The 15,345-nt window shown below is 40.1% G+C and overlaps 1 protein-coding gene across 1 annotated transcript in view; it reads left to right on the top strand.

The window, feature by feature from the left end:
* The window catches only part of Lama2 (laminin subunit alpha 2), a 591,463-nt gene that overhangs the window by 416,370 nt on the left and 159,748 nt on the right, over window positions 1–15,345 (top strand). Inside the window, exons 31-32 of the mRNA XM_060373445.1 lie at window positions 406–492; window positions 3,188–3,381. Coding sequence (XP_060229428.1) covers window positions 406–492; window positions 3,188–3,381 — 281 coding nt within the window. The remainder of the gene's footprint in view (window positions 1–405; window positions 493–3,187; window positions 3,382–15,345) is intronic.

The following is a 15,345-nucleotide window of genomic DNA, read 5'->3' as shown; positions in this document are numbered from 1 at the left end:
CTCTTTTTGTTTGGTTTTTAACGTGGAAGGCATTCAGTATTAGCCAGTTTACTGTAAGACACATACACACGTTCCCATCAAAATTGTCCTTGCATTAATAAAAACTGTTATAATTTCGTTGAATGCTTAATATTTACAAAGGTTTCATAAAATTATTAAAAATTCCAAAATGCTGATATTTGTAGTGTGGTACCTTAATAATTCATCAAAAACTAACCAGTTTTGTCATCTGTCAGTAGTAGTATTTAACTGCCTTTGCTATAAATAAGAACTTTATCAATATGTGTAAACATATTCATCACCCCTCAAGAAAATGTTCCAGTGACCTTGGAAGTGGGTGGAAACACTGAATTTTATCAAATGAGCGATTAACATTTTACGTTTTTGCTTTTTCTTCTGATTTAGTTTCAGCCCCTCCTGTGTACTGGAAGGTGTGGACGATTACCGCTGTACAGCCTGCCCCCGAGGATATGAAGGACAGTACTGTGAAAGGTACCGACAGTCAGACGGGGAGAGCATGGAGGCTCACCATACCATTTTTGTAATAGTTTTCGTCATTTCACCATTTATATAATTAATGCTTCAAAACTATTTTCATGGCTTTAAATTTTGCTCCTTTAAATTTTGTTCTAACTTCATGTTGAGACCTCAGTGATTCCCCAACGATTTCCTGGTATTTAATTTATGTTTTAGTATAAACAGAATCAGATATCGTTTTATAAGAACAAATGTCAAGTTATTTTTTTTCTAAAGCTTTTACTGGCTATGGAAATTGTTCTCAGTTGGTTCACCGTCTAATAGTGTTAAGCAATAACTTCAAACATCCTTAGCAGTTTGGCCTTATACCAGTGGGTCCTTTTGTATTCTAGAATTGTGGTAACAAGTATAGTACATCTCACCCAGAAAATAAAGGGTGTGTTACTGATCCCCCCTTTTAGTAGGCAATAGATGTTCTTCAAAGACTTCTGACAGTGAGAAAGTAAAAAATCTGAGAAAGTTCCGTTAAACTGAATTAGTTCCATTCAAGTGCTAAGTAAGGAGCATCGTCCCAGATTGACTCTCTCTTAGGCAGCAAATTCACATCTTCTAGACAGACTTTGACATACGATCAGGAAGCTAGATGTTCACATGGTTACAGTCACGCCCTGTGTTTCAGATACTGCACGGTAACATACTATTATCGTGATGTACATACTCGGCAATCTCAGTGTACTTGGTAGCGATTTAATAGTTTCATAACAACTTGTGGATTTAGCTTAGTTCCAGCAACCTATCTGGGTCCCACTTTTCCACCTTCTTAAGGCTGCTTTCCTGATAACCAGATGTGTAAGGCACCCTTCTGGTGTCCTGCCCAGCTTCCTTCACAGGAAAAAGGAAAAGCATAATTATCCTGAGGATTTACTCCCTTATTTCTCTGGTGGCTCATGGCCAATAATTGAAAAGAGAGGTTGGATTTCAAAAGTCTACATCCTTTGCTTAAAGAAAAACAAAGTTTGAGACTTTGTTTATATTCTAAAATTTTCATAGGTCAAGAAAGCTAAGATTGAAAATCACCTGAAATAACACTTTCTTAGATTTTTTTTTTCATGGCCTGTTTGCCCACTGTACCAAAGTCTCCTAGGAGCTTCTGAAACCACTAGCGTTTTGTTTCTTTTTTTTTAAACTAAATAATCATTTGTTATTATTTCTGTCAACTACTCATGAGTCTTTCATACAACCAGCAATGTTTGTATGGTTAATGGCAAGAGAAATGAATGGAGTAACTAAATGTGCGTTTCACAAAGTCCGTTAAAATGTGTAGGTCTGTAAGACACATGTTCAAAGATCTGCATATGTACTCTCATAGGTACTCAGAGCAGTGCACTCACACTGCTCATATCACTGGGAAATAGCAGAGAATCAACAATTTCCAATACAAACGTCCAAAAATGTCTTCACTTATTTCGATGATGCATATATCATTTTGGACATAGATTGTAGATGATAAGGTGTGTCTTCTGTATGTCTGCCATGTCCTTTGGGATTATGTTGAAGTGTTCGTTTAATGGCCTTGTAAACACCAGCAGGATCATGACCCCAATGTGATCCGATGCAGCAATTTATAGCACAGCTGTATATGCTGCAGCTAACTTTATAAACTGAAATTACTGCTATCTGCCAAAGCAGGCATGCAGAAAAGCCTAGAAGAATGCACAGTAAGATCACTCTGCTACTGTCTGAGAGCAGAGAGATCACCGAAATCCATCATTCTAATCTGTATTAATGTAGAATTGGTAGGGTTTGGGGGATCATGAACTTTACAGATGAGCGGGATCATATACTAGCAAACGTGAGTGGGTTGAATGGTTTTTGTAATTCTCAAATGCTATTATAGCTTTGAATTTATCATTTCTAACATAGAGGCGATCAGGTTTTATTTCCCTAAAAGAGTGCTTCCATTCAGCTAAATGAAACCAAAGGGCTTGGTCCAATTTTTATTGTAACCTTCCAGATAAATTTGTTCCACTTATGAGAGCTCCTTAAACTATTTAAATCACCTTATGACCTGCGCAGATTCGGTCAGGGTTTAACACCGCTTACATTTCTTGATTGTCTCCATAATGTAGAAGCCCCTCCCTATACTTTATTTTCATTAGTCTTATAACGAACTGTAGGAAGAGTTAATCAGTCTGAACCCGATTAGAATACAGTCATTTCGTGTGCAGATGTTAAGAAATAACTCCAGTGGTTTTATGTAAGTAATGCTTTCACTGAACGCTTGTTATCTTAGATTAGAATGATAATGACCAAGCCAGGCCTTCTAATAAAAACCCATACATAATTCATCTACCCAGATGGCTGAGGCAGGAGGATGGCATGTTCAAACTGCTATAAACTCAGAAAAGAGATTCAGAATGCACGTTATCACATGCAAGACCTGAGGCTCAATCCCTCAATCCCGAGTAATGCGCACACATAAACACACACACACACACACACACACACACGCACTACATACACACACTCACACTACATACACACACTCACACGTACACACCACACACACACACACACACACACAGGCACACACACATACACAGCACACACACACACAGGCACACACGCCACGCACACATGCACACACACCAGCGGATTTAGAGTTACGATGTTCATTAACCTCCCTTGTTTCGTCCTGTTCCCCATCTAGGTGTGCGCCAGGCTACACTGGAAGTCCAACCAGCCCTGGAGGCTCCTGCCAAGAATGTGAGTGTGACCCTTACGGCTCCCTGCCTGTTCCCTGTGACCCGGTCACGGGACTCTGCACGTGCCGCCCTGGAGCCACAGGAAGGAAGTGTGATGGCTGCGAGCACGAGCATGCACGCGAGGGCACGGAGTGTGTCTGTACGTATACTAACTAGCTGGTTCTGTGGACCTGGCTTCCGTGGCTGTCTCAGTTCCTCCAAGCTCGGCACCTCCAGTGTGCCTCCTCTCTGCAGCTGTCTCCCCACCTTCTGCTGTTTGCAGCTGCTCTTGCCTCCCTCCCGCTGGGCCAAGAGCAGCTGAGAAAATCCTCAGCATACTAGAGTCAACCCACTGAAGGCCTACAACAAAGCTCCTCGAGGCAAGTCTTATTTTTGCCCAGCTCAGGATCTGCCATTTTTGCCTAAAGTTGGCATTGCCTTTGTGACAGATTAAAGATCCGAGTGTATTAAATTTTTTAGAATCCTCCTGAATTTGTAATTGGCTGGATGGGCATGTTAAGCCTTGAATTACAACTGACTTCTTTCCCGGCTTTTATATAACGCTTCGTAATTTCTTCTGGAACTACAAACCCCGGATGCGGTTACAATGCAAACAAGCGTTTAAGTATTTTTCCATACAGAGTTAACGGTGGGAAGATGGATAGTTTCTCTCTCTCTCCCTCTCTGTCTCTATCTATCTCTCATCTCTCCTGGTTCTGGATTCAGTATTACAATTACATTGGATTCCATAGTTAAATATATAACTCTGGACTTTACTTATACCAATTCAATTCTAGGATAAATTATATTTTAAGGTTAGAGAAGGAACATTGAACCACACTGTGCTTTTTCTTAAAGAAATTACATCACATTTTATTGTGTTATTTACATATTTCAAAGTGTTTGTGCCTGCTTGTCTTCCCTATCTTAATGTCTTATGTGTCTCTAATTCTGAGCTGCATTTTAAGAAGAGTGTTTGCTTGGGCTATGGCTTTATAAAAGTTGCCTCATAAACTAAAGCTGGGTTTTTTAACTAGGTCAGAACATTAAGGCTGATGAAGCATTTGTAAAGATACTTTTAAGGGGGTTGGGGGGAGCAAGGGACCGAAGCATTGCTCGGAAGCTTTGAGCACTTGCTGCTCTTTTGGAGGATCTGAGTTCGATGCCAAGCACTCCTGTGGGGAGTCACAGACCTGCCTGTAATTCTAGCTCCAGGGGCTCCAATGAACTCTTCTGACCTCCACAATGCACCTGCAGTCATGTGCATAAACCCACACGGAAACACATGTCTGTACGCAGAAATAGAAATAATTTTTAAAAATCTAAAACAAGGTTTCCTTTGAATTCCCACTCTCTTTGGTGAAAATATGTAATGCTAGAGTAAGAAGGGCTATGAATATGACTCGGTGTTTGAGCACTTACATTGAGCACTTACATTGCCTGCTCAGGGCATCACGGGTGACCTTTGCACCGTGATGGGGAAGAATAAGTGAAAATAAGATGCAGAAGAATTATAAGTGGAACATACCAAAGCACTAGTTTTATAGTACTGTTATACACACACACACACACACACACACACACGCACACACAGGCAAGCAAGAGAGCGACACAAGCAAAGGCTTTTGCCGCCAAGCCTCACAATACCAGTCCAAATCCCTGAAACCTACATGGAAGGAGAGAGGGGCCTTCCACAAGTTGTCCTGTGACCCGCACACATGCACACACGTTCAAATAAATAAATGGGGTTTGGTGGGTTGCCAAATATCCCACAGCGCTGCTTCTTTTTTTTGGCAAATAACTAGCTAAGTTATGTATGACACCGTTCCAACAATCCTTGAACTATACATAATCAACCTTATCAATTATGCAGAACCTGAAAAACTAACATGTTTAATGTGGCATGTAAAAATTAAACCATAGCACGTTAAAATTAGCAAAAGATGAAATAAAAGGATTACTTTCTAAACATTTATTTAAAAAGAAGAATTATGATTTTTCTCAGTCAAATTAGCTTCATGTTCTTTTCCTGGTGATTAATTCTTTATTTATATATTAAATAAATGTATCGAAAGAAAACAACACATCCTCGTCACGCATCTCTTAATTTCCATATGCTCCATCTGATGTTCATAGCAAAAGTGCTGACCCAGTATTGACAGAATCACTTAACCTTGCCCTGTCCATTTGCATTGTTCTTGTCACAGGAGGAGCTGTTGAACGTGCCGTTCACTTCCTTTACTGTGTCCTGGAGATCTTCATTTCCTTCTGGAACACAGTGGTGATTTTCATCTCATAAGAAAATGTTAAATTGGGAGACTGGGAGACTTTTTTTTTTCTATCTAAACCTCTAGCCTGCATTATTTACAGCTGTGTTGTTGGGCCGGCATTCCTTCTACAGTCTTTCTCCAGGCTTAGTGGTTCGCTCCTGCTTCTGGGCCCATCTTCCACCCTTCTTCAGCTTGACCCTAACAACCCTAACAGAACAGCTCTGGACTTTTCTTCCCTTCTCATCTTTTACAGTTTCTGCAGTTTAGGACAAACAAGCTGTGGTTTTCTCATGCTGCTCCCCTCCCACAGGGGATGCATTCCAGGTCCTACTTCCTGCCCCTGCTTTTAGAATGACTTATAAAACAGGACTCATTCTCAATTCTCTTTGTGAGAGACTTCTCTATCCCCAAGCTAATTTAGATCAAGGGACCAAAGAATAGATTGACCTGGTGCGTCTTATCTTTGGGGCCTCCTTTATCACATGGGATCACAGTGGGCTTTTTATATTGCCTGGAGCTGAGAGTTAGGAGAAGGACCTCAGTGCAGGAGACAGAATATGAAGAGTAAGAAGCATAAACGTTTGTACTTCTCCCAGTGAGCGTGCTGTTGAAAACAGAGTAGGTCTCTACGTAGTAAAATTTGTATGGATTATATGAAAATTTAATTTTGCTCCTTTTTATTAATTTTTCAAGAAACACAGTTGAAGTTGGCTTATACCACAGATCAAATGTTTTGTTGTTATTAGATATGTATTCATTTCTAAAATACTTTTCACCATGTATGGTCATTGCACATAGTATTATGTTACACACAGGACATTTGCATAAAGAATAAGGCCTAGGTTCCTTCACTATGGTATTTCAAGAGAGCTACGTATTTGTGGAAAGAATCCATAGGCTCACTATTTCTTTAATAAAAGCTTTAAATGTAGGCCTCTGTAGAGTTTAGATAACCCAGAACAAATGAAGAAATCGTGAGACACCTGTCACCACCTAAATTTCTATAATGTCTGTTAGTTATTTATGGCTATCACTGGCAAGAAAGCCAGGCTAGGACTTCAGTGCATTTAAAAAGGACTTTCCTGAGCCTGGTGTGGTGGTAAATGCTTGAAACCCAGCACTTGGGGAATGGAAACAAGAGACCAGAGGATGTGTTCAAGGTCATCCTTGGCTGCTTCACAAGTCTGAGGACAACCAGGGTTTCATGAGACCCTGTCTAAAAAAGAAATCAGCTGGGAGGGGGTTGGAGGGTTTCCTATAGGGTGTGATCATTGTATATATTATATTTACATGATAATAACAATAAATTTATAAAATAATCTTTTCATTAGGAATAAGGAGATACCAGGGTCTCTCAGTAAGCTAAATTTAAGCCCATCACAGTGACTAACTTGAATGAACAGCATCAGTGAAAGGTAACCGTCAGTGCCCAGCACCTTCAGAGTCCAAGTCCAGATGTCATGCGGCCCCTACCGCATTCCTTTCACCACAAGCAGGTTTGACATCATAACAATGTTTAGCGTCTCATCTCGCCCGGGAGCCTTCCATTTTCTGGGAGCATTGTTCTACTCCTTTATATTCCTGTTCGTTCTTGCAGCATATCTGTACATGTAACTGAGAGCTGGTCCTGGCCTTGCCTCAGCTCCCTGGCGATCATCATCCAAAAGATTCAGATGAGGCACACAGAGCATAGGGCAGAGGATAAGTAAGGTTCAGGAGCGTGTTATGAAACACACTAGGATGAGCGTGGACAATAATCAGAGAAACACACAATTTTAACTAACTTGTTAGGCTTTATACCATTTGGGTTTTTCACGTTTCACCGTGTTTAAAATTTTCAATAATATTTATTTAGTATGTGAATGAGTGTGTGCCTGTGTACATGTGTGGGTACCTAAGAGCTGTAGCACACATACAGAGATCAGAGAACAACTTGCAGGAATTGCTCTCTCTTTTAACCTTGTGGTGCCAGATGATCAAACCCACTTTTTGAGGTCTGGGAGCAAGCCTCTTTACCTGCTGGGCCATCTTGTCAACACAAGGTCATATGTTTTTCCCTTAGAGGCCGACTTTAAGCTCTAAAGATCATATATTTAATGAAGATCATCACTTGTTCTTCAGAAGTTGTCTCCAGAATCTTGCTTCATTGTAGTAGAAAACATGCATTTGGTTGGAGCTTAAGTTAATTTCATACTTTTTTCTTTTTTTCTTATTTCTAGGCATCAAACTCAGTGTTTTTTGCATGCTATCCATGCAGTCTACTACTGAACTACACCCATCCCAGATTTCACAGTTGAAACAAAGGGAATTACTTAGGACAGCTGAGCAATGTTTATCCCTCAGGTGTATTTGTGCATTCTGAATATTTTATTGTAATTCTCAGAACAGGACTTCGATTTAGTAAGTGGAGTTACACAAATCCATCTCCTCCCTAAACTCTTATTCATAATTGACATGTCATTTCATAAACTGAGAATACCCACCTACCCTGAAATTGGAGAATGAATGAGAAAGTCATTATGTATTCAATGCAAAAAGTTTTGCATGTGAAAACCGAAACTTGATTTGTTCGTGTCCTATTTCCTTAAAATTTATAGTTAACACAATAACTCAGACAATGTTTAAAATAGACCATGAGTGGCAGAGTAAAATACGGAACACTTCTGGGAAACCACAATTAAAATTAGTAACTGTGGCAAAATGTTACTCCATAAAATGTACCCAAAATACTACCTCGTATCATAGAAATATCAAATTCGTGCTTACTGTTCTAGTCACTGCGTAAGAAGTATTTGCGATATAACTGCATTGTTATTTATATCACAATTTATTTAAAACATAACCTATAAGTCGATACTTCTCTTATTGGTATTGCAGTAGCAATTACAAAGTGCCCTTCATTCTGCAGTTCTGCAGAGACGCAATGAAGGTTCTTTTCCTTTTAACATATTGTTTTGTATCCATTTCTTTATTGGTGAGGGTGATGGTACATGCTATGGAATTCATGTGGAGGTCAGAGGACAAGCTGAGGGAGTTTATGCTCTCCTTACACCACGTAAGTTGTGGGACTCAAAATCAGATCATCAGGTTTGGCAGCGATCATCCTTAATCACCAGGTTAAATCACTGGCCCAGGATTCTTTTTCCTAATAGCTAGGTGCCAGCAGGCATCTCACCACCATAATACACAGGCCCCTGTCATCGCTAGAATACTGATCATGCCACAGTGACCATCCTGTGCCATAAGCAAATTAACGCACTGGATGGTTGAGTTATGGAGACTGCCAGTCCTTAATGCTTTCATCTTAATCTTGCTTTTATTTAAGTGTAAGCTAAGCCTTCCTGAGATTTGTCACTCTGGATAGACCCAAAATATTTATCGACTCCCCGCTCCCCCCTCCAAAGAAGAGTAGAATCACATATTAGTTAAGATGAGATGGTTTTTCTAGACATTATTTCATAACCCCTAGAATGGAAACGCTACATATTGGATGTATTTTTATAAAGATGATCTGGGCTTGTTAGTTTTCCTGTGGACTTGACACAAGCTTGGGCCATCTGGGAAGACCGATTCTCAAATAAGAAAATGTCTATGGATTGGCCAATAGGAAAGCATTTTGTTTTGGTTTGATTTTTTGTTTTTGTTGTTTGTTTTTATTGTTGAGGACTGATATGGGAGAATCCAGCCCACTATGGGCGATGCCGTTCCTAGTTGGGTCTGTAGTGTACAAGAAAACAAACTATGAGGAGCAAGTCAGTAAGCATCAGTCTTCCACAGCTGCTGCTTCTTCTGTTTCTGTCTCCAGATTCCTGGATTGAGGTCCTGGCCTGACTTCCTATCATGATAAATTATAAACTATAAGGTGACATAAACCCATTCCTCCCCAAATTGCTTTTATCATTGTGTTTAGAAAAGCAGAAGAAAACAAGCCAGGACAAAACCTATCAGTTCCTTTGAACACTTTTTTTTTAAAGTGTTATTTTTAAAAGCAAGGTATTTTGAACATCTCCTTAGTTTCTGTGAAATATTTCCTTGGCTTGAGCTGAATCCTATTTTTCATAATTAACTCGAATTTTAGATACTTTATATCATTGAAAACCATCCTCAGGTTTTCCCCTACATTCCTCTTCACTTAAAGTTTCTGCACTCATTTTTTTTACATTCCGATCCATTAGCCATGACTATTTTGATCCTCACCAAACTGCTGTGAGCATCAGATGAGAGAGTGGTGAAAATGTACTTGGGCACTATGATATAGCTGTTATGCAGACAAAAGCTGTATTCCTGTGGTGTTTACATGATTTTACAGTTCCATTTTGTTTTCTGAAAAACCAAATCATCCCTGAACTGCAATAGGCTTGTCTTTTTCTGTTTTCTTTTAATTTAACATTGTTTGTGTGTACCCTGTGAGCACACGTGTGTGTGCTTATGTGTGTGTGTGTGTGTGTGTGTGTGTGTGTGTACGTGTGTTCTGGATGTGTGCTGTCATGCATGCAATTATGTGTCCCTATATGTGGAAGACAGAGGACGACTTCAGCTGTCATTCTTTCTCAAGCTCTGTCCACCTTATTTTTGAGACAGGGTCTCTCACTGGCCCAGGACTTGCTGTCATCCAGCTGTCTCACATCTGCCTGTCATATCTGGATTTTTAAGTGTGTTCTGAGGATCAAAGTCAGCTCCTCATGTTTGTGTGGCACTCACTGTACTGTCTACGCTGTCTTCTAGCCTTACTTTCCTTGTCAGACATAATTTTATTCAGTTTGAATGATATATACATTTTGTAGCTCACAACCTCTATATGTACAAATTTATGAATCTCTGCCTAAATTTACGTTGCTGTAAATTTGGGAGACTAACTTTGTTATCTGATGATTCCAGAGAAATCAGGGTCCCTTCTTGGAATTCTTAGTCTCATTAATAAAAGGATTTAAGAACAAACTTAAATAGAAGCCCTGGGATGGTATTATTTTAAAAAACAAACAAACAAACAAACAGGAGGAGGTAGACAAGGAGGAGGAGGAAGCTTTAAGGTAGCAAGCTATAAATTTCAGCAGCTTTCCAGAGGAGAAGAGAAAGAAGAAAAGGCGATGCTGTTTAAGTTAAAAAACAGCTTGGATACTAGCCACAAGGTGAATAGGCAGCCACACAGCAGGGAGGTGGGCTTTGGAGGAAGAGTAGAAAAGCCTACAGTACCAGAAAAAGCAGAGTGAGGCTCTGATGAGTATCAGAAATAAAAAGACAGAAGAGAAGGAAAAGGAAGAGTTACCACTAAGTCAGGATTCAGAAAGGCACTCTGACCCAGCACAGTCTCAAGGTGGCTCACAGGGACTGTTCAAGGTGACAGGAATTCTGGGAAGTAAAAGTACATTATCTCTGTAAAGGGATATGCCTCTTTTGCATGGCTTAAGGTGAATCTGCCTTCCTCGGGGTCCTCCCTTAGCTAGGCCATTGACCTGCCCAACTGGATTAACTCTAAGCAAGGAGACCATGCCTGTTAAGCCTGGCCCTGAAGGCAAGGAGCTGACTGCTTTCTTTTAATGGGCCCTCCGGTGCTATTCTAACACTTACTGTACACTTTTTCCTCTAATGAAAGAAATAACAAATGAATGATCCTTTCATATAAGACTGAAATCAAATTCTTATATCAGGTACTGACTTATAAATGATAAAGTATTACTAAATCTGTTTTTAATAAGGCCGAAAACTGACAATATAGAATTTCCTCTTGTGTTATCTTGTTTCTTAAGCCTAGGTAGGACCTCATGGAATCCCCTCAGGATGGTTTAGCATTCTCCATGTATCTTGGGCTAGCTTTGAACTCCTCATTCTCCTTCCTTTTCCTCTGGAACACAAGGGTTCTAAGTGTGAACTATCTGCCCTGCTTGAAAATTCCTTTTTCAAGGGACCAAGGGAAAGATAGACAAAAAATATAAAATAAAATAAACCAAACCAAAACAAAAAACTGAGATCCAGAGAAATAGCAATGTCTTTCAGTTTTCCTAATTAATTTAAAATATATGTATTATGGCATACATTTTATCTTTTGTTTAAAAAAAATGTGAATTTATATTCATTTATCCCTAGTTGATTGGAGCAGACAATTGATGTATCTCTACATAAAATTGGTTAAAGGTTTTGGCCTTTTCCAAGTGCTCAGTGTACTCATTTCAGTTTCAGCTTCTTTGGCTTAAATGCAGTTTGTGAATTTTTTTGTGACAGTAAGCCAGTAATTACTATGCATGGGGGATTCTGGTAGAAATGCAATATTTTGAACTAATTGCTAACAGAACGATGTGTAGTATCAGCCGCAGGATTTGCCCCTTACTTGTGCCCAGCTATAACGATCTGAATTTAGTGCTGCATTTGTTAATATTAGACACAAATTTGTTCTGACACTTTTATAGGCAAAGACTCGGAAACATTTAGTCATGTAAAATCTAATCATAGTCTTGAAATATTTGCTTTTACTCTCATGCATTTTCGGCAAGCTCTCGCTTTATAAGCTTATCTGTATCATTGAATTAGGAGGATGGTTTAGAGAGGTTTGGAGAGTGTCCTGATTATGAGATAGGTATTAATTTACACAGCCATCTTGTCAGACAGCCATTGTTTACAGAATGTGAATACCCCATGTCTCCCTCTGCTCCTCAGATCTTCCTATCGGAGTGAATTAAATTTGTTTTTCATTTGCATGCCATCTCCAATGCCTGTTGCCAAACACTTCATACATCTTAAGGTCAAATCAAAGCAGCTTGTGGCAGGAGTAAAATATTTCGTGTCAGAATAAAATGACAAACCGCTGTGTAAACAGCGCTACCCCCACCAATGTGTATACCTTGAAACACCATGAGTGAGTTGGGTAGAAGCTTTGAAAAATCACCCCCGTGGCTGTTGTATTCAAAAGTCTTTCTGAGCCGCGCACAGGGATGTGAGTGGAACACCTGGAGCATACTATAAAACTTACCTTTCCCTTCAGAAATCCACTTTACTTTGTTCCCTCGGAAGCAAAGACAGAGGCAATGACATAGGACCTACTAGTAAGACCCAGAGACATAAAATGGCATGGACGAGTTCTCAGAAAGGCTATTAAGTATGTTTCCTTTCAATAACTGAAGAGGAACCAAAGCAGAAGGGCGGGAGTAGAATAAGCAGAGGAGGCTCAGTCTCCATGTGCCTCTTGGCCCAGCAATGTGTTCTGTGGAAGATCCCAGAATACCAGACAATGTCTGCATGAAAGTCCTCAGGTTGTTCATGTATGAAATAAATGGGAAAAAAAGATTGCGGGTCCTCTTCTTGGAAATTCCAGGAGCCACCCGGTAAGGATCCTTCCGCAATGTTGTAATTAATAATCGAGTCTGATTTATTCTTGGAAATAGATAAATTTTACCAAAATAAATTAGGGAAAGGACAATCAAAGGATCCTTTCGGAATAAACAACACTAAAAAGCACAGTGAGCCAGCATGCTAATATCTTTTCGGACCTAAAAAAAAAATCAAATTACTACTTATATTTTGCAAACGGTTTTCATAAATTCAGCTTCACTGGAATCAAACAGAACTTAGCTCACTGGGAAAGGAAATCATCTTGTTTTTCCATAGCTCTGTGTGTATGTGTGTGTGTAGGCATATGTGTGTACATGCATGTATGGGTACCTGTGGGAGCCACTTGCTGAGAATAGAACCAAAGGCCGTTTATGGGGTGGGGAAGAAGTGCCTTGCCACTGAACTGAGTTTCCAACCCGGTAATACCATTAAGAATTGTTACAGATGCATGTTTTTAAGTTATTGAGACTTAAAAGTCCCTAGTATAGATCCAAATACCAAGCCATAACTCCAAACAGTGGGCAGATATTGCTTACCTCTTAATTACATGGAGGGGGCCCATCTAGGGGTCCCATCTTAATTACATGGAGGGCTCCATCTAGGAACAATGACACGGGACTTTCTTCCATGCGTCCTGGCTCTTAATGAGGCTAACCTACTCTAGGAAACAGAATTCTAAGAAGGTGAATGTAAAATCTTTGAATCTTGAGGTGGAGACCTAGACCAAGAGAGACAGAGAGAAAGAGGGACAGAGGGAGAAACAGAGAGAAAGACAGAAACAGACAGAAAAACAGACAGAGAAAGAAACAATTCTTGTCACATTCTATGGATCAGAATATAGTGCAAAGCCAATCCAAAATTGAGAGAAAGATAGACATGCCTCTTAACGGAGGTAAAAGCAAAGAAATTGTCACTCTATTCAGTCCACCCAGAAATGAGCATCTTAGTCTATATATAACCTAAGTGTGTTCTTTCCTAGTCACACTTACCTGCTTTTGCCCCTACTCCTTGCCCGTTACAGTCCTTTTTTTTCTGGGTCCCCAGTAAATAACAATACTTTCACATTCTCAGTGGGACAGCTCTCTTTAAGAGTTCATTTTATTTTTTAACTAATTAAGTTATTTGACAATTTCATGCATGTATATTGTATATAATACATTTTGATCATATGCTCCCCAAGCTCTCTCTTGTCTCCCTCCCATCCTCTAAGCTCCCTCCACCCTTACGGTCTCTTTCTGGGTTTAAGACTTTTGATTTGATTTTGTATTTAGGCTGTTTCATTTAACCAGGAACATCTGTGTGACTATTGGATTAGGACTATTCTTGGGATCACCGGTGGGTACATATCTGAAAGCAGTCATTCTCCCTTCCCTGAGTTCACCAGGAGGGCATAGCCCAACAGCGTGGGCAGAGCCCCTGAGTTTCTCCTCCACCAGGCCTGACTGGTGAGCTGCCCAATCTTTGGCAGATCCCATGCAGGCATCCACATGTTTTGAGAGTATGTGATTACAATGGCCATGTATGCCCCAAAGATGGTGTTCTGCAGCCCTTGTCCCTGTCTTCAGGCTCTGGCATTACTTATGCTCCTCTTCATGTTCTTTAACCAGTGGAGGGAATGCAATACATTGTCTTCTTTAGATCTGAACACCCTGTTGTTCCTTCTCAGCATCTGTTACAGCCAACAGTTGAGCCAAACCTTCCCATAGTTCCTTGGGAACATAGGCTTCTCTGATTACAGCTGAGAGTAATGCCTAGGGGCATGAACAAACACACTTAGAAGGTGGCTCAAAGCTATGTCAGTTGAGTTAAACACCATGTTTTTTGTTCCCCTTAGGGCCTATGACCTCTCTCATCATAGGGTTTTGAGTGGGTTTACAGAACCAGATATGGATTCTCTCCTGTGAAGTGGAATTCTCTCTGCAACGCTGCCAATACCTTCTCTCCCCCATTGCCTGCACAGCACCTTCCAGCCCTGTGAAAGCTAAGCCAGCAGGGAGGGAATTGTCAGCTCAGTTCCAAGTTTTCTCATGTAGCTACTGTGTATCATGTCTCTGGCAGTAGATTCTTATCATCTAGTTCTGGAGGGTGACCAAGAAGAATAACAGGAGTCTACATTGCTTTGGAGAACTCTATACTTTGAAGTTCTCCACAATCTAAAGTCTCCCTAAACAAACACCTTTAAGGAGATATCCCACACTTGATGTTATGATTTTGTGTAACAACCCATAGCTTGTTGACAGATTTTTCCCCCCAGTTGGAAGGTATCTCCCCTCTAACTCAAGATTTAGAGTAAGTTGCAGATTTTTAGTTTGGTCACAGGATAGTAGACTTCATACTTCATTTTGGCCCTCACTCCCTCCATTTCCATTATCCCCCTCAGTACTTTCACATTAGCTGTACTATACTATCTCCCCTCCTTAAGACCCCTGGCTCGTACAGGAAGTGAAAATTAGAGAATTGGAAGTGCGGATCCGTAGTTGAAAGAGAACACACGGCGTTTGTTTATTCATGCCCAGGTTACCTTTTTCTAC

The sequence above is a fragment of the Meriones unguiculatus genome, chromosome 20 (assembly GCF_030254825.1).
Source record: "Meriones unguiculatus strain TT.TT164.6M chromosome 20, Bangor_MerUng_6.1, whole genome shotgun sequence".
Classification (NCBI taxonomy): domain Eukaryota; kingdom Metazoa; phylum Chordata; class Mammalia; order Rodentia; family Muridae; genus Meriones; species Meriones unguiculatus.
The sequence above is the reverse complement of the archived record's forward strand: the minus strand, read 5'-3'. Positions and strand labels throughout refer to the sequence as shown.